Source organism: Cervus canadensis, chromosome 9 (genome assembly GCF_019320065.1).
Source record: "Cervus canadensis isolate Bull #8, Minnesota chromosome 9, ASM1932006v1, whole genome shotgun sequence".
In the NCBI taxonomy this organism is placed as follows: Eukaryota; Metazoa; Chordata; class Mammalia; order Artiodactyla; family Cervidae; genus Cervus; species Cervus canadensis.
Window position 1 is genome coordinate 9,161,413 of NC_057394.1, and position 26,352 is coordinate 9,187,764.

Here is a 26,352-nt window from a genome sequence, read left to right on the forward strand (position 1 = left end):
AACTTAAACAATGATGGGTCCATGCATGTTAAGTGGGCCTGTGACTTAGGAAATTCATTCGACCAGTATAATTTGTGATCTGTATTCAGTTGAGAAATTCTTCTGTCCATTTGTTCAAATAGAGAGAAGAGAGAGCTGAGTGATTCCTGGGTTTGTGTGGAATGTGCCATAGGGAAGGTGCCCCCTGGGTATGGTTGTATTTTACTAGAAACTAGAGAAATCATAGCAATGGAACTGTGCGGGCTGTAAATTACAGACACCATCTGCCGTAGAGGGAACACATTAGGAAAATGCCACCTGTTCCTACATTAGTCTGGCCCTGGTCTCAAAATTTCACATGTCCTCTTGTGTTTTATTTGCTCTTTCTCCGATTCATGTAGCTAGCAAATGGCTAATGAGATTTTTATACATTCCAAACATGAATATCCTATTATCTGATTCAGGTTTGATTTTCTTTTCTTTCTAGTGTATATATATGTGTTCCTTGACTGTTTTCCTCTAAGTTCTTTTCCTGGACAATCAGTTATTTTGAGAACATATTTTTATTAGTTTAACAATTGTTTATCAAGGACCTACTAGGATATAGTGAACCAAACAGACAAAAAGTCCTTGCCTTCCTGAGGCTTCCACATTCTATTGGAGGAGATAGGAGATAATCTGTATAAACAAGTGAAATAAACTGTGTGTGGGCTTCCCAGGTGGTACAGTTGGTAAAGAACCCACCTGCTAATGCAGGAGATGCAAGACACACGGGTTCAAGCACTGGGTTGGGAAGATCCCCTGGAGAAGGAAATGGCAACCCACTCCAGCATTCTTGCCTGGAGAATCCCATGGACAGAGGAGCCTGGCGGGCTACCATCCCTGGGGTCGCGAAGAGTCGGACACGGCTGAGTGCCTGAGCACACACACAGTGTGCGCTGTGCTGAGTGATGTTAAGACGAGAAGGAAAACCGGTGAGGGAGAGCAGGGATGTGTGAGCAGGTATTGCGATCTGGGCTAGGGTAGCTGTGAAATCCTCCTTTAGGTCAAACTGTGATCGCTGCGAGGCAGCAAGCCCTGTGGCTCTCAGGGTAAGAGTGTGCAAAGCAAAGAGATCACTCCCTGCAAAGGTCCTGGGGATAGCATGCTCAATATCCCTTGATACGTGGAAGCGCTCATCTTGTGAGTGGAAGGGGACGTAGGCAGAAAGGCAGCCAGGGACAGATCATGGAGAGCCTTATGTGGCAATATAATGTCTTTGGCTTTTACTCTTAAGTGAGATGAGAGACTTGGGGGGAGGGGGCATTTGGTGTGGATAAACAAGACTGATCAGAAACGCCACGCTTGCTGGCTTGGGAACAGACTGAAGAGAAGCAGCAACAGAGGAGGGGGACCCATTAGATTGTAATTACCCACGAGAGAGATGTGGGTGCCCTGGACCAGGGTGGTAGCGGTGGAGGTGGGAGAAGATTCTAGATACACAGTGCTTCTAAGTGAATGGGCATCCTGATAGATTTGCTGAGTACTAAAAGAGAAAGATCACTCCAAGTTTTTTGATTTGAGTCATAACTGATTAAACGGGGTCATTGTTAACTTACAGAAGAGCATGTTTGGGGAAGGGCAAGAAGATGAGCAATCCCACTTTATCACAGGTTAAATTTAAGGAATTCAATTAGACTGAAAATACTGCAGCTAATGGAACCTCTTACCTTTTTCTTTTAAAACAGAAAACCAGATTGACTAAGGAAAAACGTACATGATTAAATTAAGAAAACTTGCATTCTTGACTCTACAGTGGATCAGTGAGACTTGTTTAGTTTTGGTCAAAAATGCAAAGTCAGCAATGGCTCAGATGAGCATATTCTCTATGAAATGAAATGATCAGATTTGTAAAATACTTCACAGTGTCAATTTTACTGAAGCCATGTGACATTATTCTGGAATCTTGCCAAAAATCAGCAAACACCCTGCTTTGGGAATTCTCTGCTGATAGATAAATGATGTGCTGAAGCTGCCAATAAGTATGGTTTGATGGACAGTTCAGGAAAAATACACGCTACATTTCGCCAGACTCTATAGGGTTAGATTTGTATTTCCCTGAGATGGCCATTGTTACGATCTTCAGTTGTGAGTTCAAAGTAGTTTTGGTGGTTTGCCAAAATATTTCCTGTTCCAGTATTAAAAATTTCTCATATTTCTTTGCCTAGAGAAACAAATTTTAAACTGATAGTCCTTTCTCGTATGTGACTTTCTGTGGGTGTGGCTGAGTTTAGAAATACGTGTGTGTGAGTATCTGTCTATTATGCTTAGGACTTTACCTACGTGTTAACATTTTTCAGCAATAACACTCCTTTGGCAAGTTTTTCAGAGCATTGAAATGAGATAAAGTATACCTCTTATTTTTAAGAGCTATACTTTTTTTTTCTTAATTCTTGAGAAATAATTCGGTGATTCATATTGTTAAATCATAACGATTTAGTCATGAAACCCAAACCCTGTATTTAAAAGTAACAATCTCATGTTTAAAACATCTCCTTTGAACATTTCCATGAATCTTACGTCTTTATGGGACATTAAATGCTTAATTTTACCTTGTTATTTTATATCTATGGTTAGAACTCATTCTTTCGGCTAGGAGTATGTGTAGAGTATGAATTCCTGTGGTTCAGCATGCCAGTAATTCAGGGCAAGGTTAGTAGAGTGGGATTTTTGTGAGGAAAAAAGAGCTGTTTTATAGGGAGCCTTTTTGAACTTTGCCTTATTTTGTTTTCCTGAATTACCAAATCTGCCTCAGGTATTTGTATAAAACCCTAACATGTTTAAACAAAGATTTTTTTGATAGTATATTTTTTTCAGATTGACATTTCCTTGGATGCCAGCCATTTCTGAGAACAGTGCCCATGGAACAGAAGCTACTATTCATCAATGTAATAGTCGAGATAAAGTATGCTTGTAAGAGAGGTCTTTCCCGGCGGCTCAGTGGTGAAGAATCCGCCTGCAGTGAAGGAGCTGCAGGAGATGTGGGTTCGATCCCTAGCTTGGGCAGGTGCCCTTGAGGAGGGCATGGCCACCCACTCCAGTATTCTTTGCCTGAAAAATCCCATGGACAGAGGAACCTGGTGGGCTACAGTCCATGCGGTCGCAAAGAGTCAGACACGACTGAAATGACTCAGCATAGCACACCCTGCTTATAAGAGAGGACCCCAAAATGGGCCAGTGCAAGCAAAATATGAGTTTCTCTCTTCCTGAAGTCAGCCTCCTGTGTGGCTGGTGGGTGACCTCTGTCCCTTGAAGTCATCCTGAAGGACAGGCGTATGGCAGCCCTGATAGTTTCATCACTTCGCCAGGCAAAGGGGGCCACAGCGGGCTCCTGCCTCGAAAAACTGTGTTTCTACCACCCTGCCTTGCCCTGGAGAAGGAAATGGCAACCCACTCTAGTATCCTTGCCTTGGAAATCCCATGGACAGAGGAGCCTGGTGGGCTACAGTCAAGGGGGTCACAAGGAGTCGGACACAACTGAGCAACGGAGCACACTCCGTCCCCCAAAGAAGACAGTGAGTGGGTTTATAGCACAGGTTCAAAGAAGGCATGAGCAGCTTGGGATATTCTGATGGGTGGTGGTGGGGTAAGGGGAAGCCAGCATCATCAACCCTCAAGTCCAACTGCTCTAGGGTCTACATGCTTGTGGGCAACCTACCATTATTAATCTTTAACTTCTGTCACCTGGAGGGGGTTTCAGTCTCTGAAAACCAGCTCAAAGATGTTGTTGTGTGTATCCATTGATGGGGAAACAGGACTTTGCCCCAAGGCTGCTCTACACTATGTTTCTCCCTCCTCTAGTAAACCCTCCCTTCCCTAATGAACAACTGCTTGAATCTGCCCAGTGAGGCTCAGGGCGGGTCATGGAGGCTGAATGAAGGCCATTTCCTATAATCAAAGAAACAGGAGACAAAGAAAGGCTTGGATCCCAGGAATCCCACAGGGCCCTGCACGGTATCGATAAGCAAAGGACAAAATGCCCAGCCAATTATAGCTGTCTTCTCAAAACAAGCCATTCACGTGTGTATGTGTGTGTGTGTTGAGTTGCTCAGTCCTGTCCAACTCTTTGCGGCCCTATGGACTGTACCCTGCCAGGCTCCCCTGTCCATGGAATTCTCCAGGCAAGAATACTGGAGTGGGTTGCTATTTCCTACTTCAGGGGGTCTTCTCGACTCAAGGATCAAACCCTCATCTCTTGCGTCTCCTTCATTGGCAGGAGGATTCTTTACCACTGAGTCACCTGGGAATCCCCACTTTTGTTAAAGTTAGAGCAAATGTATTTTATAAAAAGTTTTCTATTTTAGTGATATGTTCTATTTCTCAAATGATTATGTTTGTATCATGGAACAAAGTCATAGAATTTCAGATCATATCACTGAATGAGCAGAAGGTACACACCAAAACTAGAGTCACTTCTGAATTTTATGTGGTTCCAGTTTTCATCATAGATTCTCCCCATCAGTGAAAGTAAGTGCAGTGTTGCTATATTTTAGGGTTTTATACTCTGGAGTTGAAACTATCTCCTAGTCATACGAGACAATAACCTGAGGAATACCGAGGGCGTGGCGAGGAGGCCCATCCTTGTCCTCTCCCCACCGCAAACAGAAACACAGAAGAACCTCTGCAAATCCGAGAACACTGGAGGAATTTTCCCCACCTCTCCCCTCCCTTTCCTTGGGGCTAGTCTGTTTAATTTTAAAAGCAGAATTTTGCTTTCACAAAGTACAGCAGACAGGAATTTGTTCAAATTCCTCCAAACCAAGCCAAGAAAAAAGTTTCAGAAAGTTCAGACGTGCGTGGCTGAGTGGAAAGAACAGCTTTTGGAGGCAGGCATGGATGCCTGGGAACACGGCTCCAGATGGTCACTGCTGGGTGACCTCAGGCAAGTGTCACAGCCTCACTGGGCCACCGGCTCCTCATTTAGGAAATGAGAGTGAAGAGGATGGACCTGCCAGGGTGTCAGTAGAGAACCAAAGCCTCTAAAAAGGGCCCTGCAGGTCCCAGGGTGGTTCTCTCCATCAGTGTGATCTCTGACAGCTCCAGGGAGCCCATCTCATTGCTCCTCTGGCTCTGTGTCCGGGAAGCTGCAGTTTCCCTCGGCGGGAGCTGCCCCAATACAGTCCAGGATGCCATCACTCTGCCCAGAACCTGACTGTCCTTAGGTCTAGGCTTTTATCCACAAGACGAAGTGGGAGCTAAGTGCCCAGGTGTTGTTATTTGGTTGCTAAGTCACATCCAACTTTTTGTGACCCCCTTGGACTGCAGCCCACCAGGCTCCTCTGTCCATGGGATATTCCATTCCAGAATACTGCAGTGGGTTGCCATTCCCTCTACCAGGGGATCTTCCCGACCCAGGGATCGAACCTGTGTCTCCTGCACTGTAGGTGGATTCTTTATCGCTGAGCCGCCAGGGAAGCCCAAGCACCCAGAGATCAGTGTGAAGGTGAAAAGCCCTGTTCTGGCTGAAGAGTCCATGCCAGGGACGTCCCAGAATTTGCTGCTCTTGCCTGCTCATTGCCCCTTGAGATTTCCAGAAGAGCAGCCAAACAGAAGAGCAGTGGTGAGGAGGATGGGCTCCAAGGAACGTGTGTTCAAATCCCGTCGTGGACAAAAGACTCCACTTGTCCCACCCCAGTCTCTTCCCCTCTGCTGCTTCTACGCTGAGCTATGCTCAGTCGTGTCCGACTCTTTGCGACCCCACGGACTGTAGCCCGCCAGGCTCCTCTGTCTGTGGCATTTCCCAGGCAAGAATACTGGAACAGATTGCCATTTCCTCCCCCAGGAGATCTTCCCCACCCAGGGATCGAACCCACATCTCCAGCATCTCCTGCATCGGCAGATGGATTCTTAACTACTAGGGCTACCTGGGAAGCCCTTTCTTCATCTGTAAATGGGGTTAAACCCCTAGGGCAGCTGCCTCAGTGAGCAGAGTGATATTATGATCTGTGAGCTCCCAGTGCTATCGGTTGAGAATAAAACCGTGGATCTGTTCGCCTTGTTGAGGATGTGTATGGGAGAAGGGTCCCCCGAGGCAGCAGAAGAAACGTGACGGGGTGCGGGCTGGGAAAGAAATAGAGTGATGCCCTGGAGAGGGGGCTGGCAAAGGGCAGTCAGCGTCTCTGGGACTGCCAGCGAGGGCACGGAGCATCCTTTCGCAGGCAGAGCCTGGTCTGCTGTAGGCAGCTGGTGTGGGTGGCCAGCTGGCCCCAGCCACGATCTCTTCATAGACATCAAGGCAGACGGTCCGGGTTTGGAGCTCCTCCAAGAAGACAGTGGAGCCGCCTGGCCAGCTTTCAGAGTTGGCTTCTCAGCTCATCGTCTGAGGCATCCTTCCTTCCTCTGCCACGCGTTTTTCTCTCTGAAAACTTCCACCAGACCCTCTCCCTGACCTGCTCTCTGCTTTGTTCCTTTCACTGGCACCTTCACCTTCTTCTCTGCGTTTTGTCCGATGAGCTTTTCTTTATGTCCCTAGGCTGGGCTGTTCTTGTGGTGTTTACCATCTCCCGGGGGAGGGAAAGAAAGAAACTGTACACTTGAAAATTTGGACAAACTTTTTGAACTGCTCCACCCCGCTGATAGAATAAAATACATAATCGTATGTCAGTCCGATTCGTGCAGCCCTTAAAATCAAGCTTTTGGGGAAAAGGAAGCAAGAGACACTGAGAACTTGTCATGCAAATAAGGCCAGGTTCTTGATGGTCTCTTGTGGTCTCTCTTTAAAACGAGAGATATCCAAGACCCTGAGGTCAAAACAGAAGGATTAAAAGGCTGGCAAACTTAAATGGGCCAAAGGAAAGAGCCTTTTTACTCAAGTAGCTATGTGGATGGTGCCCCCTTTAAACTTCAGCGGTTACTGCTGGCAATGTGATATAAGTCTATCAAAGTAATAGCAGGTTTATTCAAGTTGAAGAGAATTATAAAGTGCAGCTAATATAGTGGGTACTTATTCCTGATTCCTAAGTCAGCACCACTGATGAGAAGGCAGAGTGGTGGTGTCAGTCAAATAAGAGATTTGAGTAAAACATTCAGATCTACTTCCTCATCTCTCAGAAAGAGGCAACTCCTGCCCTATCTTCTTATTCCTAATATACAGAGTTGTTGAGTGAGTTATGGATGTTCATGAAAACCCTCTGTCAAGTGTATAATTTTTTAGTTACATCAGCTAATAATGACAATTATTATATTATAAATTAAATTATATAAATATAATAATAAAAAATAATAAATATGGGCCCCCCCCCCGGTGGCTCAGACAATGAAGAATCTACCTGCAGTGCAGGAGACCCAGGTTTGATCCTTGGGTCGGGAACATCCCCTGGAGAAGGACATGGCAACCCACTCCAATATTCTTGCCTGGAGAATTCCCTGGACAGAGGAGCCTGGCAGGCTACAGTCCATGGAGTCTTAAAGAGTCGGACACAACTCAGCAACTAACACTTTCACTTTTTCACTTGTACTTTCAATAATAACTTTATTATCAAGTAATTATAATCTTTCTTATTATTGATGAAGAAGAATGAGTAGGAGTATATACCTGATGAATAATAATGAAACAAAAGATTAGTAAAGCTCTGAATAATCACTCCATATTCCAGACATATTTCTATGAACATTGGAAGCTAGGTGGTATTTCCAGGATTGATTTTCTTCTCGTTCTCCTGACCAGGGGTGAAAAAGTGAGCATCACGCCATCTGCCACATGGCAAGTGCCTGATTGCTCTTAATGTCAATGAGTCCAGTGCTTGCTAGAAAGGTCAGCTCTCTGGCCAGAGGAGCTCTGGCCCGTGTGGCAGTCTGGCCCGCGTGGAGAGTCACTTCATTCCAGGCGTGAGCCGCCTGGATCACAGCTGCCCAGAGCTCCTTGGCTTTGGTTAAGTTTGTTGTGCTGTTACATAATGGATACTTGGACCATATCCCATGAAGAACTGTTTTGTTTTGTTTTTTTCCTTCCTCCTTCTCCACTGTTCTATTGCTACCCTGTTGTCTGTGTTGAACATTGCCTTAGAGTGTGTTGTTAAAATCAAGCAGAAGAACAGGCAGCAATTAAGGTGTAAGGAGAAAAGGGTGTTAACAGGGGAGACATGCAGATGGCTCAGAAATATTCTGACATGGTGTGGGACCATCTTGTCACCCCTACACTGTTACTGGTGCAGAAGCCAAATTGTGACCAAGCAGGCTATATGTGGGCTCCCCTGGTGTCTCAGACAGTAAAGAACCCACCTGACATGCAGGAGACCTGGGTTCGATCCCTGTGTCAGGAAGATCCACTGGAGAAGGGAATGGCTACCCACTCCAGTACTGTTGCCGGGAGAATTCCATGGACAGAGGAGCCTGGTGGGCTTGGAGGTGACTGAGACACAAACACTTTCACTTAGGATTTCCCTGGGGGCTCAGATGGTAAAGTGTCTGCCTGCAATGTAGGTGAACTGCGTTTGATCCCTGGGTCAGGAAGATCCCCTGGAGAAGGAAATGGCAACCCATTCCAGTATTCTTGCCTGGAAAATCCTGTGGACAGAGCGGCCTGGCGGGCTGCAGTCCATGGGGTTGCAAGGAATCAGACACAACTGAGCGACTAATGGGCTACATGAGAACAGAGACTCATGCCTTTGCACGTGAATTTAGAATTCTCATTTTAACCAGACATGCTCATTTGTCCATGCTATTTCTGATCCACACCTTAAACCAAAAAGTTATTTAATGGCTTCCGGTTTCTGCTTTAACATGTGAAGAGTTTAGAAGTTATCAATCCTGCTCTCACGACAAGAGAAAGAGCTAAACAAACTCAACACCAGCAATTCTAAAAGTCAGCCGAGCTCTTAGATCTAACGGAGAGCTGAGGTTTCAGGGCACATTCATGCCTTGCTAATGCAGAGAATCATTGCTCCCCAGGGGCAGAAGCCACTGGCGCCTGAGATACTTAAACTAGAATTGAGTAATTGCTGGAGGCTGAACATGTACTAGATTAGGAGTTGAAAATCCCCCCATTTTTAGGGGGACCCAAGGCTTTCGTGAGTTTTACCTGCAGAAGACATACCTGGTTCTTACGGTGATGATCAGAGAAAAATTCCCACATGCTTCCTGCAAGGGAGAGGAACAGTGACCATTTTGAAATAAGCCCACAGCCATCTGTTCTTCATGACAGAGTCATGTCCTGGAGGACGTCTGCTTCCTCAGAGCCTCATCTGTCCTCAGAGGAGGGCAGGCAGATGACCAGAGCCCCCTCTAGCCTCTCTGTATCACACAAACTGAGAACAAAAAGGCTGAGAAATTCTTCTGAAGGTCAAAACCCCTGAGATTTAATCATAAGATCACAGAACGTTTTCCCTCTCCAACACTGTATCATCACAGTAACAGGGGTCCAAAATAATATTAATAACTGGGTTACAACCTAGCTGCAAGACACAGAGTCTGTTTAGAAGAAATTTAGGGGGAAATCTAAAGACAGAAGGAGAGACAGAAACCAAGACACTAAAGGAAACTGAAGCCTTTGACAGAGCATAGCCTAAATTCTTGCCAGGTTATCGTAAAGCCTGATACTAAAGGCCTACCCACTTCAATTACTATCATATACACAACAGACTGGTTCGAAATTGGGAAAGGAGTCCATCAAAGCTGTCTATGTTCACCCTGCTTAAGTCTTTCATTGTAAGTTATAGAAATTTTATGTTTATCGCAACAGAAATAACTATGTTTTAGTGAAAATCATGTGTTATTTATATTTATCACATTTATTGTAAATTATGTTTGGTCAATATCATTCAGATATCTTTCTTCCATCCCACTTAGACCTGAATCAGATTTTAATATGCCACTGGAAAAAAAAAGTCAAATTATTTCAGTCCAGTCTTGGTTGATCTTTTGTACTTGTGTTTATTTACTAGTTCAGTTTTATTCAAGCATAAAGCAGGGTGTTCCCTGATGGTCTAGTGGTTAGGATTCAGGGCTTTCACTGCTGTGTGGTTGTTGTTCAGTTGCTAAGTTGCGTCCAACTCTTTGCAACTCCATGGACTACGGCACACCAGACTCTTCTGTCCTCCACTATATCCCAGAGTTTGCTCACATTCATGTCAGTTGAGTCGGTGATGCCATCTGCCTCATCCTCTGCCACTGCCTTCTCCTTTTGCCTTCAATCTTTCCCAGCATCAGGGTCTTTTCCAGTAAGTCAGCTCTTCACAACAAGTGGCCTAACTCTCGGAGCTTCAGCATCAGTCCTTCCAGTGAATAATCACTGCTATGGCTCAGGTTCAGTCCCTGGTTGGGGAACTGAGATTTTGCAAGCTCTGTGGCATAGCCAAAAAATAAAGATAAAACAAATAATATTTTTTTAATTAAAAAAAAAAAAGAAATTCTAACTATTGTGGCTCTTCTGAGGTAGACGGACCAACCTCACCTTAAAGTTAATTCTTATTTCCCTTGCTTATGCATGATGATGCAGAAATGTGAACAATAAGTGCCCCCAAATTCGAAGACAAGATAGCCTCAGTACTTCCTCCAAATACTTGGTTCTAATTTTGGACTATTGTGAAATTCTAATGTCATAACTGTCAACTCCCTAAAAATGACATGAAGTCCTGCCCTTTTGGCCTTGATTTTTTTGAATGTACTTTCCAATAGATCTTTCAAAAGTGGGTGACGAAGCTCAAACACTCTAAAAGAAACCACATTTCCCGCATGATATGTTTTGCTTGCTTTTGGAGAAAATTGTAAAAGCTACTAAGTAACATTTATCCCGTGTGTTAGTGGTGACCCACAGATAACTTCACGGGCAGAGCCCGTGGAAGGTGACACAGGTTAGAAGAGTGGACGATTTGAATGCTAAGGAAGGTCACTGAATGCTCACTGTGGCTCAGCAGAGTTTTCTTCTGTTTTTTAATCAACTAATGGAAAATAAATTTCCCCCGAGCTCTTTTGATCTCAAATCTCTGCTCTTCAAAGGCAGGGGCGTGACAGTCATGACCTCTGCTCTGCAGCTCTAAGCTCTAGCCTCTGTGGAAATTGCCCAGCTGCAGAGGCAGGGAGTGTTTTAGTTGGCCTGTGGGCTCAGCATCCTTGGAACTGCTCTTCTTAACGCCTAAACTTCCCTGCCCGTGTCAGCATCGGCCTTGTCAACACTTCTTTTCCATTTGTGAATCCTGTAGTTAAAGCTTTCAACTCCGCTTTTCTAGAAGTATGCTATATTTAGCACTTGGGCATTTAGAAATTCTCTCTCTGAAGAAATATGTTTCAAGTACAAATCTTTATGGCTTATAACAAAGTTTAACTTAGAAAATATATGTAAATATACAGATGCTTTTTTTTTTTTTCCCTATTTGGCCTTTGATCTCATCTCAAAGCTTTAGTGCTGCAAATGGTGAGGTTACTGATAAAGTGGATTTACTAGTGAGGCAAGGTTGTACCAAATGAGTACTTTTTTCCTTTAATCCTTGTTACTTCTGATTTGTCCCCATTTGCTGCTACACTTTCCTGCTGTTCTGGGTGCTTTGGAATTTGCTGGTGCTCTGATTCTTCTTCCTGCACCCACAGACCCAGGGAGGCTGTCAGACATCAGCCAACTTTAGTAACCTCTGTCTTAGTTTGGACATTTGGTTGTACACACCTTCTAGTTTTCAATTTCTGGGTGATGAGCCCATATATGGGTGGATATTGGTTTTATGTCCTTTAATAATTTATTTCATTTATAGCAGTGGAATTTGTTGAGGTGAAAATGTTACCTATATTTGTCTTACTATCTTCCTATTTTATAGATGGGAAAACCAAGGCACAGAAAAGGTAGCAAGAGACAGAATTAATTGCCTCCCAAACATGCAGGTCCCTGTTCCAGAACGACTGGGCTAATTCTAGTTCCCCTACTTATTCTGTGTGCCTTAGACAGATTCCCTATACTTTATGTGCTTTATCTCTCCCCTCTTCAAGATAGGGAAATAATGACACATACTCATAATGCCATGAGGATTAAATACTGACTTTCCTCTTAACCACAGCTTCAAAAATCTGCCCACATATTGTTCCCTTGCGCTTCTTTGCATTAATAGTAGTATTTTCAATGAGAGAATTCTCCCCAAAAATACAAAGTCCTATTCAAAGATTTACTACCTTATGTTTTGGTGTTCAGGAAACACCATGGAAACCGAAAATGGGCTTCATTACATGAATTTTGGGTTACTTTAGTTCATCCTATGAGAACGTGACTTCAAATGAAACCCTGTTCTCCAATTTACTTCATTTCAGTTAAAACTATAGCACCTAAAAGTGTTAAGCCCGAAGTGGCAAGTGTATATGGTACACATCCTTTTTTATTATTATATCTTTACTTGACTTGAATGCTAGTTTTATTTTCCACATCGTTACAGCAAATGCTATAACCTAAAATTATTTTATTGCTAGAGATACTAAAATTGCCCTAGCTTGAACTCAGAAACAACTTTATCAAAATTCTAAGAATAACACCACTGGTACCATGTTTAAAATGAGAACCTACTGTGTGGTCCAGGGAACTCTATTCAAGACTGGAGGGTGACCTAACTGGGAAGGAAATCCAAAAAGAAAGAGGAGATATATGTATAGGAGTAGCTGATTCACTTTGCTGAATAGCAGACACTGTTACTTCAAGTAAAAAGAGAAATCCTTAGGAACAAGAACAGTAAAACGTTGCGTGTGATTTGAGTCCCTTTAGAAGCGCTTTTGTCATTGAGAAAATGATCACGGATAAATATTGTTTTTCTGAAAAATGTCTTCTCATTGCAAAAGTCCACCCCAACTCAGCCAGCCTCCCCCTCCCTCTGTCTGGGCAGGAACCAGCATCTTCACTGTGTACGAGGCCGCATCCCAGGAAGGCTGGGTGTTCCTCATGTACCGAGCCATCGACAGCTTTCCCCGGTGGCGCTCCTACTTCTACTTCATCACCCTGATCTTCTTCCTCGCCTGGCTGGTTAAGGTACTCCCGCAGTTCCTCCTCATCAGGTCTATGTTTTCTGACGGTTTCTGCAGATCTTTTGGTTTTGATGGCCCGCCCTCGCGCTTGCCCAGCCTTTGGTAAATGTGGCCTGTCGTTTTCTTGCAGAACGTGTTCATCGCTGTCATCATCGAAACATTTGCAGAAATCAGGGTACAGTTTCAACAGATGTGGGGGTCGAGAAGCAACACTACTTCCACGGCCACTACGCAGGTACCTGCTGGGGTGATGGCGTCACCCGGAGACGATGACGTCATTCACTGGAACTGGGCGTGTGTGTCCCTCCGCACCACCCGTGGGAATTGATGGAACTTGACAAAGCCTCTTATCATGGGCTTCTAAGGCCAGACTCGCTGAGGGAGGTGCTTAAACGTACAGATGCAAAGGCCTAAACCCAGAACAGACCCTAGGGGTGATGGCACCTATGTTTATAACAGTTCCTGGGGTGTGTTTGATACACAACCAGGCTTATCATCACATTTATTACCTACCTTTGATTTGATTCTGCCTTCACATGTCCTTAGAGGGCTTGCAGATAAAATATAGCAACTGGATGGACTTCCCTGGTGGCTGGTATTTAATGCTCCCAATGCAGGGGTCCAGGTTCATTCCCTGGTCAGGGAACTAGCTACATGTTGCATCCAAGAATTTGCATGCTGCAACTAAGAATTGGCACAGCCAAAGAGAAAAATATAAGTGTAGCGACTGTGGAATTTTCCATTTTTATAAATACACATATATTTGCAAACCAATATAACGGCTCATATGTAAAGGATGAAAATTGTTGAATGGAAATTTTATTTCATTCAGAACAAAGCAATCATAATAGAATAAATTATGAAAAAGACCCCTCAATTCCAAATGCTTGCCTGTGAATTTGAGGAATTACTGCATGTTCAAAAGGTTTCCCCTATGCTCCCAAGAAATTGGAAGTGACCATGCTATATAAAAATAGCATGGCATTTATTACATAAAAGGGTAATTCAGATAAAATGTCTTTGTTTTTATTTTTGGCTTTGTTTTGTGTATTAGTTTACTTGGTTAGAAAGGAATAGATTTATAAATATCTTTTTCTGGTATGAATCTTTATAAAAGAGAAAATAAAAATTCCTTAATTGAGAATGAAATGCTATTAATGTTAAATTTTAAGATAAGTTTAAGTTTGTGACTATATATACAAGTCTACTAAGACAAAGATATCTCAAGATTCAAGGTAGAAATTTTACTTTGAAAACCTCCAAATTATTACTTTAAAATAATATTTTATTTTTAAAAATAATTGTATCTATGACTATGTATTAAAATTTTAAAGAAAAAAATTCAGGATAGTTGCTCACTAGGGTGGAGGTGAGGAAGAAGAGGAATAAAATTAGGGAGAAGTGCAAAAGTAACAAAAATAATAACATAATTATATTTGACAGCTAACAGCAAAAATGCTATTAAACATGATATTATTTGGGAAAGCCTTATGCAGCATCTTTGTGATGTTGTGAAATTTCAAATAGTCTAACCAATTCATTATAGATGAAATAGTATTAATATTTTTCAGTTTTGTCAAACTGCTATTCATATCTTCCATGGAAGATTTTTTTAGGTGTCACCTAGGTTATATCACAGATGGCGTGTAGGAAAACCTTCAACGAGTCCACCAGATATTTCTGCTCTCATTTTTTTTAATGAACTATGAGAAATTATACAGTACCAAGTGCATTGCTGGCTTGTCTTTTAAGTAGAGTGACACCCTCATGAAGGTGTGTTTTCCAAAATAGACATTGAGAATGAAGTGTAGTACAGATCTATGAACTCCACACAGAATCCACATTTGATATCCCCGAGAGAGGAGCTAAAACGTCCTTCAAACCACATAATGCTCGTTAAGTAACTCTTACTTGTCAAACCACAGCTGGAAAAGTGGTGTTTGGAAATGCCACCAAATCAGCCAGCAGTTTTCCCAGGAAGTGAAATGTGGAGAGACTGTGAACACAGTTGTACAAAATTGCTTGGATGCAAAATTGCCCTTAATCAGGAGGAATAAGCTAGTAATTCAGAGGTAATGAGTCTAGGTATTCGGCAGAGGTAATCACACAGAGAATTGTGAAAAACCTTCATTAAGAAAAACGCTGTGGCTGAGGACCCGGTTGCTAGGCAACCGAAAGCTCCCGCAGCAGCCTCCCTGGTAAACCACCGCTTGGGCTGCCTGGCAACAGGCCGCAGGTCCTGCCCAGTCCCTCCCCAGCCCCTCAGCAAGTGATCCAGATGCTTTTGTGTGTGTGTGGAAGGGAGAAATGTCATCTGCCATGATTCTGTTACATTTGTAAAGTCTGATACAACTCTGTTCCTAAGGACCTCTGGTTAGCTGGTTTCAAACACTAAATCGGAAGTTTCTAATTCTAATAAAGCAGATGGGCTCTCAGGAAATAAACGTGGTTGTGTATTGTGAAGCATACAGCCTTTCCGAAATGAAGTCAGCTCTCACCTTCCTCTGGTATGTAGGTCATCTGCAGTTGTTCTCTGTAACGTATCCTCACAGACGGGTAAAGAGGGTCCCAGGCCTGGTGGATGCAGTGATGTTTTTAAGTCCCTGGACTTGTCCAGGTCTGTGTTTGTAGAAAGGGAAATTGTACACATTAACAGGGTGAATTAGGGGCTTTCCCTCATCTTAGGAGGTTTTGTAGGAGTTGGCTCTGATGCAGGCTGTTCAGAGGCAAATGAGAATCAGCGATGAGAATGTTTTCTTTAAAATAACAAAACAACCTCCCTCCAAGTCACAGCACAGAAACAAATTACAGAAAAATTAATGCCAAAGGTCTTGTGGAGACCATAATAGAGCAGGGTGCAGGAAAACAAAGGGAAAATGATGTGGAAATTTTCGGATTAGTAATCAGTAGCTTGCCTGAACTCCGATGGGGAGGGTGTCTCTGGCACCTGTAGTTATTAGACACGGGTCACTGTTGCTACTTGCTCAGTTATGTGTTGGGTTAAAGTGCAAGAGATTCATATATCCAGGATGCCATAGTCCCCTGTGTCAGCCCACAGTAGGACTCCCCATGCTCCAAGTCCGTAGCGGGTGTTGGCCCAGAATTGGATGCTGGGATGGGCTGATGTGCTAGTGGACCGTGTTCTGAGCACCATGTATCCCCAGTCCAGAGCTGCATGCCCATCCTTAGACACTTCACCTCGGATATCTGTTGCCAGTTGTGTGGTCCTCTGATCTAGGCTGGTTCATGATAGGGATGAGCTTAGAACTGAAAGAACTATCAAACTGTAGGGCCCCCAAAGGCTATGTTTTATGTGACGAGAGACACAAGACAGCCTCTGCCCATCAAAACCCACCCGACTTTTATATGCAAAGCATGACCCAGTAAAGTCATATTGAGGGACACGTAAATAAATATTCTGATTGTCTAATAGCAATCATTCCTGGGTCTGTCATTGTCTCTGACTTGCTGGTTCATATTTTCTGAAGATGGGAGACTGATAAGGGGGGAGGTGATACAAGGACACGGGGGTTCGTCCTCCTTTGTAGGTCTGTGAGCATTCTCAGAATATGAGTTCCTCCAATACCTGAACAACTTCTGTGTAAGTGTGCAGCTCAGATTAAAAGGCTGAGAGGCACAGATGAAAAGGCATGTGATTAAAAATGAAAAGAAATTCTCCTCTATAAAAAGACTGTGTACCACGTAATGTTCCAAGACAACACTTTAGTAAAAATGTGTTTACTGCATTCTAAGACCATTGGTTTCCACATGAATATACATCATTAAAATATGTGAGAAAGCAATTTAGTGAAAGCAGTTTCTGGGAAGGGCTATTGTAGGAGGTACAATAGTGAGCTCCTTCTAATAAGAAACTATGGTAATGGAATAATACATTCATCACAGGAAGCCATAAATGAGAATTGTGTTTTGTAACCCTGAGTCATTGAATATATTATTTAATAGCAAAATCAAGTCAAGTATCTACCCTCATTATTCTCTGTGATAATGACTATTCCTCCTTTTTTTAAAGATGATGATTTTGAAAAGAACCCAGAGAGCATGTGAATTTCAAAATAAATTTTGAATTTTCTGTTCGTTAACAAATGTGTATGTAAGTCTTGGGTTTGGAATTTTAATTCAGTTGATAGTGATTGCTCATGTTACCAAGATTCATTCTCTTCCACCTACCATTAAATAATCTGTCATTGTTGTTGCTGCTGCTGATATTCTGCCTAAACTAGAACACTCCCCAAAGCAAATTTCTTACCTAAATCAAGTGGCACTTTATAAGACCCTGGCAGACAATTGCAGACAGATAGGCATGAGACGATTCTCAAGATTGAAATCTCTGTGGATCCCCATGTGATTGTACTAAGAGGAGAGTGCTCATTGGTAATATTCCATTAATTCATACACTATCCCAGTAAATCGCAACATGGTCTGCCCTATTGACTTTAAAGCAGTCTTATTTAATTTTCATGATAATGTTGTGAAGTTATTTTCTCTGTTATTGTCTCTGCTTTGCAAACTGAAAAAAGACAAGGATTGGAAAGTTAATTATTTGGTCCAGTATTACATACCGTTTTTGTCTCTGCTTTGCAAACTGAAAAAATACAAGGATTGGAAAGTTAATTATTTGGTCCAGTATTACATACCGGGCACGTGGTGGAAATGGCACGCAAAACCAGCTTCCTCGACCTTAAGGGTCTTTTTTTTGCCCACTCAGTTTTGCCCTCTGGGATCCTACCTCCTTTTAATTTAGTGTTTACAGCCCCTGCTGTCAATGCACTGTCTTTTTTTTCTGGCATCGCTTCTCTTAAAAAACAAAAAGTTTTCTTGTTGGCTGAAAGGTGGAGAAAGGGTTACTTTCATATATTATTACTAAGACTGTAAATTGGAGCATGCTTTTTACAAAACAGTTTGTCAGTATGTATCAGAAGCCTTAAAAACATATAAACTACTTGACAAAGAGATTGCACTTCTAGGAATTTATCCTAAAAAAATTATTGACAATGCTCAAAGATATACATTTGAGAATGTTTATGGAAGCATTTTGGTGAAAAAAAAAAGCCAAAAGAGAGAGAGAGGAAGAAGATTAACTCTAGCAATAAATTATTGATTTTAAATTATAAAATTAGAATAAATGCACACCACTAAGTCATGGTTGAACTTTATTATATGGAAATATGCAAATAACAATTAATGCAATAGAAAGGTCTTGTGTTTGTATGTACATGTATGTGGGCATAATACCTGGAAGGTTAACTCTAAAATGTTAGGGGTGGTTGTCTCTGGAGAATGTGTTTAAGATTTTTTTACAGCTCATACATACTTTGAAGATTTAATAGTAAACCCATATTAATAATATAATTTGAAGGGAACATTTAATGTCTTTATTTTTTTTTCATTTATTTTTATTAGTTGGAGGCTAATTACTTAACAATATTGTAGTGATTTTTGTCATACATTGACATGAATCAGCCATGGATTTACATGTATTCCCCATCCCGATCCCCCCTCCCGCCTCCCTCTCCACCCGATTCTTCTGGGTCTTCCCAGTACACCAGGCCCGAGCACTTGTCTCATGAATCCAGCCTGGGCTAGTGATCTGTTTCACCCTAGATAATATACATGTTTCAATGCTGTTCTCTCGAAACATCCCACCCTCGCCTTCTCCCACAGAGTCCAAAATTCTGTTCTGTAATCTGTGTCTCTTTTTCTGTTTTGCATATAGGGTTATCGTTACCATCTTTCTAAATTCCATATGTATGTGTTAGTATACTGTATTGGTCTTTATCTTTCTGGCTTACTTCACTCTGTATAATGGGCTCCAGTTTCATCCATCTCATTAGAACTGATTCAAATGAATTCTTTTTAATGGCTGAGTAATATTCCATGATGTATATGTACCACAGTTATGTCTTTAAAATGAACCAACTCATTGGACATTCAAACTAAAGCCACTTGTGTTAAGTTAGTTTCAGCCACAAGGGACAGAAGGCCTCAAAAAGTGCCATGTGTAAAATAGAGTTCCTTTCTCTCTCATGTAAAGTTGGAGTATGTCATTCAAGGGTGTTATGGTTGTCTGTGTTCTGCAGATACAGAATCCTTCCACCTTTTTGCTCTACCTTGCAAAACGTCCATTTCCAAAATTGCCTCCTAGTCTAAAATAGCTGCTGTAGTGCTAACCCTTACATCAATATTCCAGAGAGCAGGAAGGAAAAAAACAGAAAGTTTCTGCTTGCATTTCATGGACAGCGTATAATTACATGGTTCAAGATGAGCTTCAAAAATGAAAAAGAATTAGTTTGTTTTTTTTTTTATGGTCATAAAATTTTTCTTACTTTGGAAGACAAGGAGAACAGATAGGGAGTGACAACTGGCAGTCCCTGCCACACTCCCCGAGGAGCTTCAGGTCCCTAGGATTTATGTCTCTGGATACACACTGTTACCTGTGTCCTAGTGTAGCTACTGTTATATTAACCAAGCTAGATGCTGTGTATTCAGAGAACCAGTGAGAAATTGACCATATTGGCATTTTCTTCACTTTATGTCATACAAAGAAATGACCTTGAGAGAACACTCACACTAAAAATTAAATTGATTCATTTGATTTTGGTTGACTGGAAAAAAAATAATTTAACACAGAAAATTAGTCTGCTGCTGATGAAAGCAAATGTGTGCCTCAGGGATTTTTTGCCCCCTGATAAGAGAAGAGAATGCTTATACAGAGGGTTCCTACCTAGTGACTGGCAGGATCGCTTTTGTCTTTTCTCCTTAAAAGGAGACTTCCAGACATTTGACAGGTATTTTAAAAGGCTCTTATACATGTTTGCATGTCAACCAGTGTATGTATTCTGAGAACGAGTCTATTTGTGATGCCTGTGCTTGATTCTACCACTAAACAGACCTTTTAAGATTCAGCCTAAAGGGAATCAACATCCTGTAAATGGACAGCTGAAAAAAATCATTTATAATTGGGATCTTGAATCAGAGAACCTTTGTATAAAGGTGTACCTCCACCTTGTCATTTTAAAAATACATGTATGAGGACTTTCATGGCAGTTCTGTGGTTAAGACTCAGTGCTTCCACTGCAGGAGGCCTGGGTTTGATCCCTGGTGGGGGATCTACAATCCTGCATAACTCATGGGGAAAAAAAAAAAAAAACGATCTACTACCTCTGTTACCAGGGGTTTGAAATTATAAATCCTAGGTAATGGGATCTTGGCATCATCTCATATTTCCATCAGTAATTACCCTTATGATCCCAGGGTCAGAGTAACAGGAAGACATAAATATGGCAAAGAAAGTGTTTACGTGTGTGAAATAGTGAACTCGGACGGGAATAAAACAGTGAGTGCTTGTAGTTGTGACTTTTCATAAAAAATAAAGAGTCATAATTCCACCCTATTCCACCACACTCCCACATGCACACCTAAGGAATTTAAAAGAAAATATATATTAGTGGGAAAATATTTATATGTGGTAAATGCCTTCCAGCTTAGTGCATTATTGATAGATAACTAAATTTTGAGGTAGTGCAGTGTAAGTTAGGTAACCTTCACATCCAGCAAGGTTGTCTAATTCAATGACTGTCAGATTTTAGCATCCTGTACTATCCTGAATTTCATCAGTTATGTCTTCTAAGATAAAAGAAGTGACTTCTTCCCTTCATAAATGTGCACGTAAAGTTTTTGCCGAGCAGATTAATTGTGGCCTATGTAAACTGATTTCACAAGGACTTTTAAGTGATTTGTCATTCTCCTGCCATTAAAACAGCACTCCCCTCTTTCTCTAGGCTACATGCATATTTCTTACTTATCCTGTGAATGCTTTTCTTTTGGTTCAGTGAGAACTGTCCATTAAATAAAGATAGAAATTTGCCACTTTTTGTTAAAGCATGCAATGCTTTGGTATTCTAATTATTATTTTCTCTGAGATCTAATATATAATAATCAACCTAATGGGAATAAGATACCTACTGTAAAGTCTTCCGGGGAAGAATATTTGGGTAATTCTATGCAGAGCATATTCAAGGCAGAAAGGGCCAGAGAAATAGCAAGTGCTCAATTAATGCAAGCCATTATCCTTATTATTATTATGCACTTAAGTTTGCAGTGTTAAAATGAACATCACTGGAGTGACTCATGCTGTAAATATAAAAGTGTAAGAAGACAAATCTTTGATAAGATGAAAATGTAAAAAGCTGGAGTCAAAGTTAGAGTTCTCGATGTTCCCTTGGAAGTGTTTCTGACTCATCTCCCTCTTTGTCTTGAAGATGTTTCACGAAGACGCTGCTGGCGGGTGGCAGCTGGTAGCGGTGGACGTCAACAAGCCCCAGGGACGCGCCCCAGCCTGCCTCCAGGTGCGGAACAATGTCATTTCTAAAACTCACCCCACAAAAGCCTTCGACTTATTTTATACAGGAAAACCCATAGCGCTCCAAGCTCTAGATCTGCCCAAACTTGTGGGCAGTATTTTGCTCCATCCTGTATCCCCAGGACCTAGCATCTCTTTAGATACCCACTAGGGATTTGGTAACTTTCCAGTGAATGAATCCACAGAGGTAATAGACCAATGGTACTGAATCAATGAGGAATTTTGTTGTTGCATTGAGTCTTATAAAACTATTCTTTTCCAAAGGCCTGAGTTACTTGGGGGGAGGGGCAGTCAAGATCACACTTCACATATGTGGGTACCTCACCATGTACCTATGTGTAGCACATAGTCTGTTGTTCTTTGTCTCTAAGCTTCCTAAGCAACGTGATATAAGAAGAGTGGGTCGGAAAGATCCCCTGGAGAAGGGCATGGCAACCCACTCCAGTATTCTTGCCTGGAGAATTCCACAGACAGAGTAGCCTGGCAGTCTACAGTCCATGGAGTCGCAAAGAGTCGGACACAACTGAGCGACTAACGAGCTTTCACCCATAATATGGGGAAGGGTTTATTACCTGCTCCAGGATGAAAACACACCTTCTGTCTTTCCTTTGGGTCTTTCTCCAGGTGGGGACTGGTACATTTCAAGGATTGGCAATTAGGAAGCAAAATACTGTCCTCTGAACCATCACTGTAGGCTGTACTTATGTGGCAGTTTAATCGTATATTTATTTGTTTCTATCCATTAAAAGGATGGATCAGAAAAAGAGGAAGAGTTTATGATGAATATTGATACTATTAAATACCATCGTGCGCTTCTCTTTCTGTTGTATATTTGATGGTGACAATGCTGCAAATAATTCAGTTTGTATTCCCCCGTAGCTCAGTTGGTAAAGAATCTGCCTGCAATGCAGGAGACCTGGCTTGGATCCCTGGGTCAGGAAGATCCCCTGGAGAAGGAAATGGCAACCCACTTCAGTATTCTTGCCTGGAGAGAGGAGCCTGGCGGGCTACAGTCTATGGGGTTGCAAGAGTTAGACACGACTCAGCTTCTAAACCCACCATAACTACCTCTATTACTACTATAGCTATAGTAGTAACAATAACAACCACTGTAGTAACAGCAGCCTAAAGAGTACTTTCACTTTCAAGATTCATTAATCCACCAGCTGATATTTACTGACACAAAGATAGTCCTGAACAAGACAAGCACTGCCCCTCTCCACATGGAGCTTACAGGGTCCTACAGGAAATGAGGAGAAAAACCAGCATTGAATTATGCTGTCACGTCCCACTCTTTGGGGCCCCATGGACTCTAGTCTGCCAGACTTCTCTGTCCATGGAATTTTCCAGGCAAGAATACTAAAATGGGTAGCCATGCCTTTCTCCAAGGGGTCTTCCTGACCCAGGCATCAAACTTGCATCTCTTATGTCTCCTGTATTGACAGACAGAGTCTTTGCTGCTAGCGCCACCTGGGAAGGCGCAGCATTGATCTAGCAATCTCACGAATGATGCGTGTTCTAAAGAAATATCAGGGCGTGCTGGGGGCCTAGGTCATTTGTGGTCCTCACTCCCCGTCTGAGACTCAGTGGACATGGCAGTATTTTAACCAGGACCAAGGGAATGAGGCAGGGAATGACTGATGGTGAGGCCCAGTATAGCCCTGTGCTGTGGAAAGATGGACATCGCCTACTGGCCCCTATAGACGAGGAAGTGGAGACCCAGATCGCTGCGTAAGTCCCCTGACCTCAACCAACACGGAGACACCAGGTCTTGTGTCTGGCCTTCTGGTTCCCTGTCCTATGCTCTCTCCAGCTGAGAAAAAGGTGCTAAGGAAAACACTAATTTGTAACAGAAATAAACGATCAGCCTGCTAGGAGTGCCAAATCAGCGTCTTCTGTGCCCCAGAGGCATTGCTTAAAAGTCTAGTCAGTGTGTGTTAATGGATGCCTCAAGGCTGCCATCTGGAATCGGGAAGCCCAGCCTCTGTACTGTGAAGATTTGAGCTGGCAAGAGTTAGTGGGCAAGGAGGTGTGGTGGGGGTTACAGCACTGAGCAGGAAGGTCGGTGGAGGAGGGGACGGACCTCAGACTAGCCAGGCGTGGGTGTGGCATCGGGGAGACAGGAGACAGCCCTGAGTGGTGGCTATTGCAGCATGCTGGTAAGTTGTATCAATGATGATGCGTGTGGTTTGAGACAACGGAGAATGAAGCCAGACAGTTTAGGATGAGGCTCCCTTCAGCTCAGCATCCCACACTGGGTCCTGATCAGGTCCCATGTTTGGTCCAGGAGGAGCAGATTTGAAAGAACATGGGTGAAAAGCGTGTTGGCCAAGAGGTCACCTGTTTGTATCGGGCATGACGAGACTGTGGCTAGAGAGCACACTTCTACTTCTGGGTGAAAAATGAATGAATTCTTAATTCACTTATTAAAGAGAAAGAAAAGTAAGTCAAGAACAAGTACTGAATGGTCGTGAAATACTCACTCGGCTTTTACTAATGATGGATGCCGTCTAAAACTAGGAAACAGGAAATTTTTCATCTGAACCACCCCCTCACTCACTGCCCCGCCCCCGCTCCACCCTGCCTGGAATGTCTTTCTGTCTGTCTCTCCCCACTTCCCTGTGCTCTGCTGAGAGGCTCGTTGTCTGGGGTGACCCCTCTTCCCGCCTTAGCTCCTGATCATGGGAACAAAATGGCTAGAAGTGATGGGGAACGTGATTAAGCCAAACCCCATTCCTGATTTCCTTTTTTATTTTTTGCTCTTTTAGTTTCTAAATTCTATTCTATTCTAAATTTAGTTTTAAATTCTATTTTTTTTATTTATTTATTTTTTACAACTGACTTTTTTTTTAAAGTTGAGATGTGATTCGGATAGCTATAAAACTCACCAATTTAAAATGCTTGATTCAGTGACCTTTAGTACATTCAGAGAGTTGTATAACCATATACATGTCAGTTGATGTTTGACAGGGTACCAAAACTATTCAATAGGGGAAAAAATAGTTTTTTCAACAAATAGTACTAGGACAACTGAATATCCACATGCGAAAGAATGAATTTGGACCCCTGTCTCATACACAAAAATTAATTCAGAGTGGATCATACATCTAAATGTAAAAATAAAACTGTAAAACTCATGACACTATCAAAAAAGTAAAAGTAGACCTCAAATCGGAGAAGGCAATGGCACCCCACTCCAGTACTCTTGCCTGGGAAATCCCATGGACAGAGGAGCCTGGTAGGCTGCAGTCCATGGGGTCGTGAAGAGTCAGACACGACTGAGCAGCTTCACTTTCACTTTTCACTTTCATGCATTGGAGAAGGAAATGGCAACCCACTCCAGGGTTCTTGGCTGGAGATTCCCAGGGACGGCGGAGCCTGGTGGGCTGCCGTCTATGGGGTCGCACAGAGTCGGACACGACTGACGTGACTTAGCAGCAGCAGCAGCCCTCAAGTGATGAGAAAAAATATTTGCGAATCTGTTTCTGTTTGTGCTGCGATGGTCTCCAGCACAGGACTGCTCACATAACTTCTCAGCCTGCCTCCCAGCTGCAGACATCCGTACTTTGTTCTATGAAGTAATACCCAAGATAGCATCTTTCCTATGATGTAATACTCAGGACAGCACCTTTCCTGAGGGTGAATAAACCACCCCGTTGTAGCCTCTTAGAGAATAGGTTCTGAAGGTGGAGATATTTCAACTATGCTACTTAGTATATGACCTTGAGCGTATTTCGGTACATGGGGGATAATACGTCTTCCTTGGCTGGTGAAACATTCAGTGAGTATGTATGTTCTAGTCAAGAATTATTTGGTTGCAAGGATCAGACCATATGGTCTCAGGGAGCGTTTATTGTGAGTATAACCAGGCCTGCCGGGGGACTATGCTTACATGATTTCTCATCTGTTTCTATCAGTGCATTTGTCTCTATTTTCTCACTGCAAAGACTAGCTTCCTTTTTTTTTTTTCCCCATGCTTATTGCCCCAATATGGCAGATTGTAACTGAGTTTAGTAACCTCCTGTTAAGGGTTTCAAAGACTCACCTGGGGACTTCCCAGGGGATCCAGGGACTGAAACGCTGTGCTTCCAATGCAGGGGGCCCAGGTTCAATTCCTGGTCAGGGAACTAGATCCAGCATGCCACAACTTAGACCCAGTGCAGTTAAATAAATAATAAATATTTTTTAAAAAAACAATAGAGAGTCACCAGAAAACATCCAAAGGGGAGTCGGAATCTGAGAGAAATTTTATCCAAACAGGGAGATTGGCCAGAGGTGGGAGGTCCTGGGAGTTGAATGGAAGCAGCAGGTTCATTTACGCAAAGCACAGGGCTTCCTGGGGCTTCCCAGGTGGCTCGGTGGTAAAGAACTCGCCTGCCAATGCAGGAGACGTGGGTTCGATCCCTGGGTCAGAAGATCCCCTGGAGGAGGACATGGCAGCTCACTCTAGTATTCTTGCCTGGAGAATCCCATGGACAGAGGAGCCTGGAAGTCTACAGTCCATAGGGTCACAAAGAGTCGGACACAACGGAAGTGACTTAGCATGCATGCATGCATTGAGGCAATAACGTAATTCTTTTATGTGGTGTGGCCAAAACCATTTAGAAATTTTCTTCAAGCGTGTCTTTTGGTGTGAGTCTCAGAAAAGTAAGAAAAGAAAATGGACTCTTTGAGCATCAAACAGTCACTTAGCTGTTTAAACTCGATTTTAGCATCAGCCACGGCCGCCCTGACGAGGTAACCCTAATGCATGATAAATAGAACGCGGCTAAATTGGAACCTCGTTCCTAGGCGGCTGCTGTGACTAGCCATTTTTCTCCCGCCTCTCAGGTGGGAGTTTTCACCTCCTGACAGTTTGACAGATTCGGCTGCACCTTGTGAGTCTTCTGCAACACACACCCAGTGATCTGTTATCTTGAAGAAAGTCAGTGACAAGAAAATGAAAGTATGCCTGAAACCTCGCCTGCCTGAGCTCAGTTCCTCTCCGGTAACACCCCCTCATGTGCCTACTTCTGTAAAGAACA

General features: G+C 42.8%; 1 protein-coding gene across 4 annotated transcripts in view; it reads left to right on the forward strand.

Moving 5' to 3' along the window:
* The window catches only part of NALCN (sodium leak channel, non-selective), a 294,668-nt gene that overhangs the window by 77,600 nt on the left and 190,716 nt on the right, over positions 1-26,352 (forward strand). For all 4 annotated transcript variants that reach the window (XM_043477974.1, XM_043477976.1, XM_043477975.1 and 1 more), the window contains 3 exons: positions 12,810-12,952; positions 13,079-13,183; positions 21,228-21,314. In XM_043477974.1, coding sequence (XP_043333909.1) covers positions 12,810-12,952; positions 13,079-13,183; positions 21,228-21,314 — 335 coding nt within the window. The remainder of the gene's footprint in view (positions 1-12,809; positions 12,953-13,078; positions 13,184-21,227; positions 21,315-26,352) is intronic.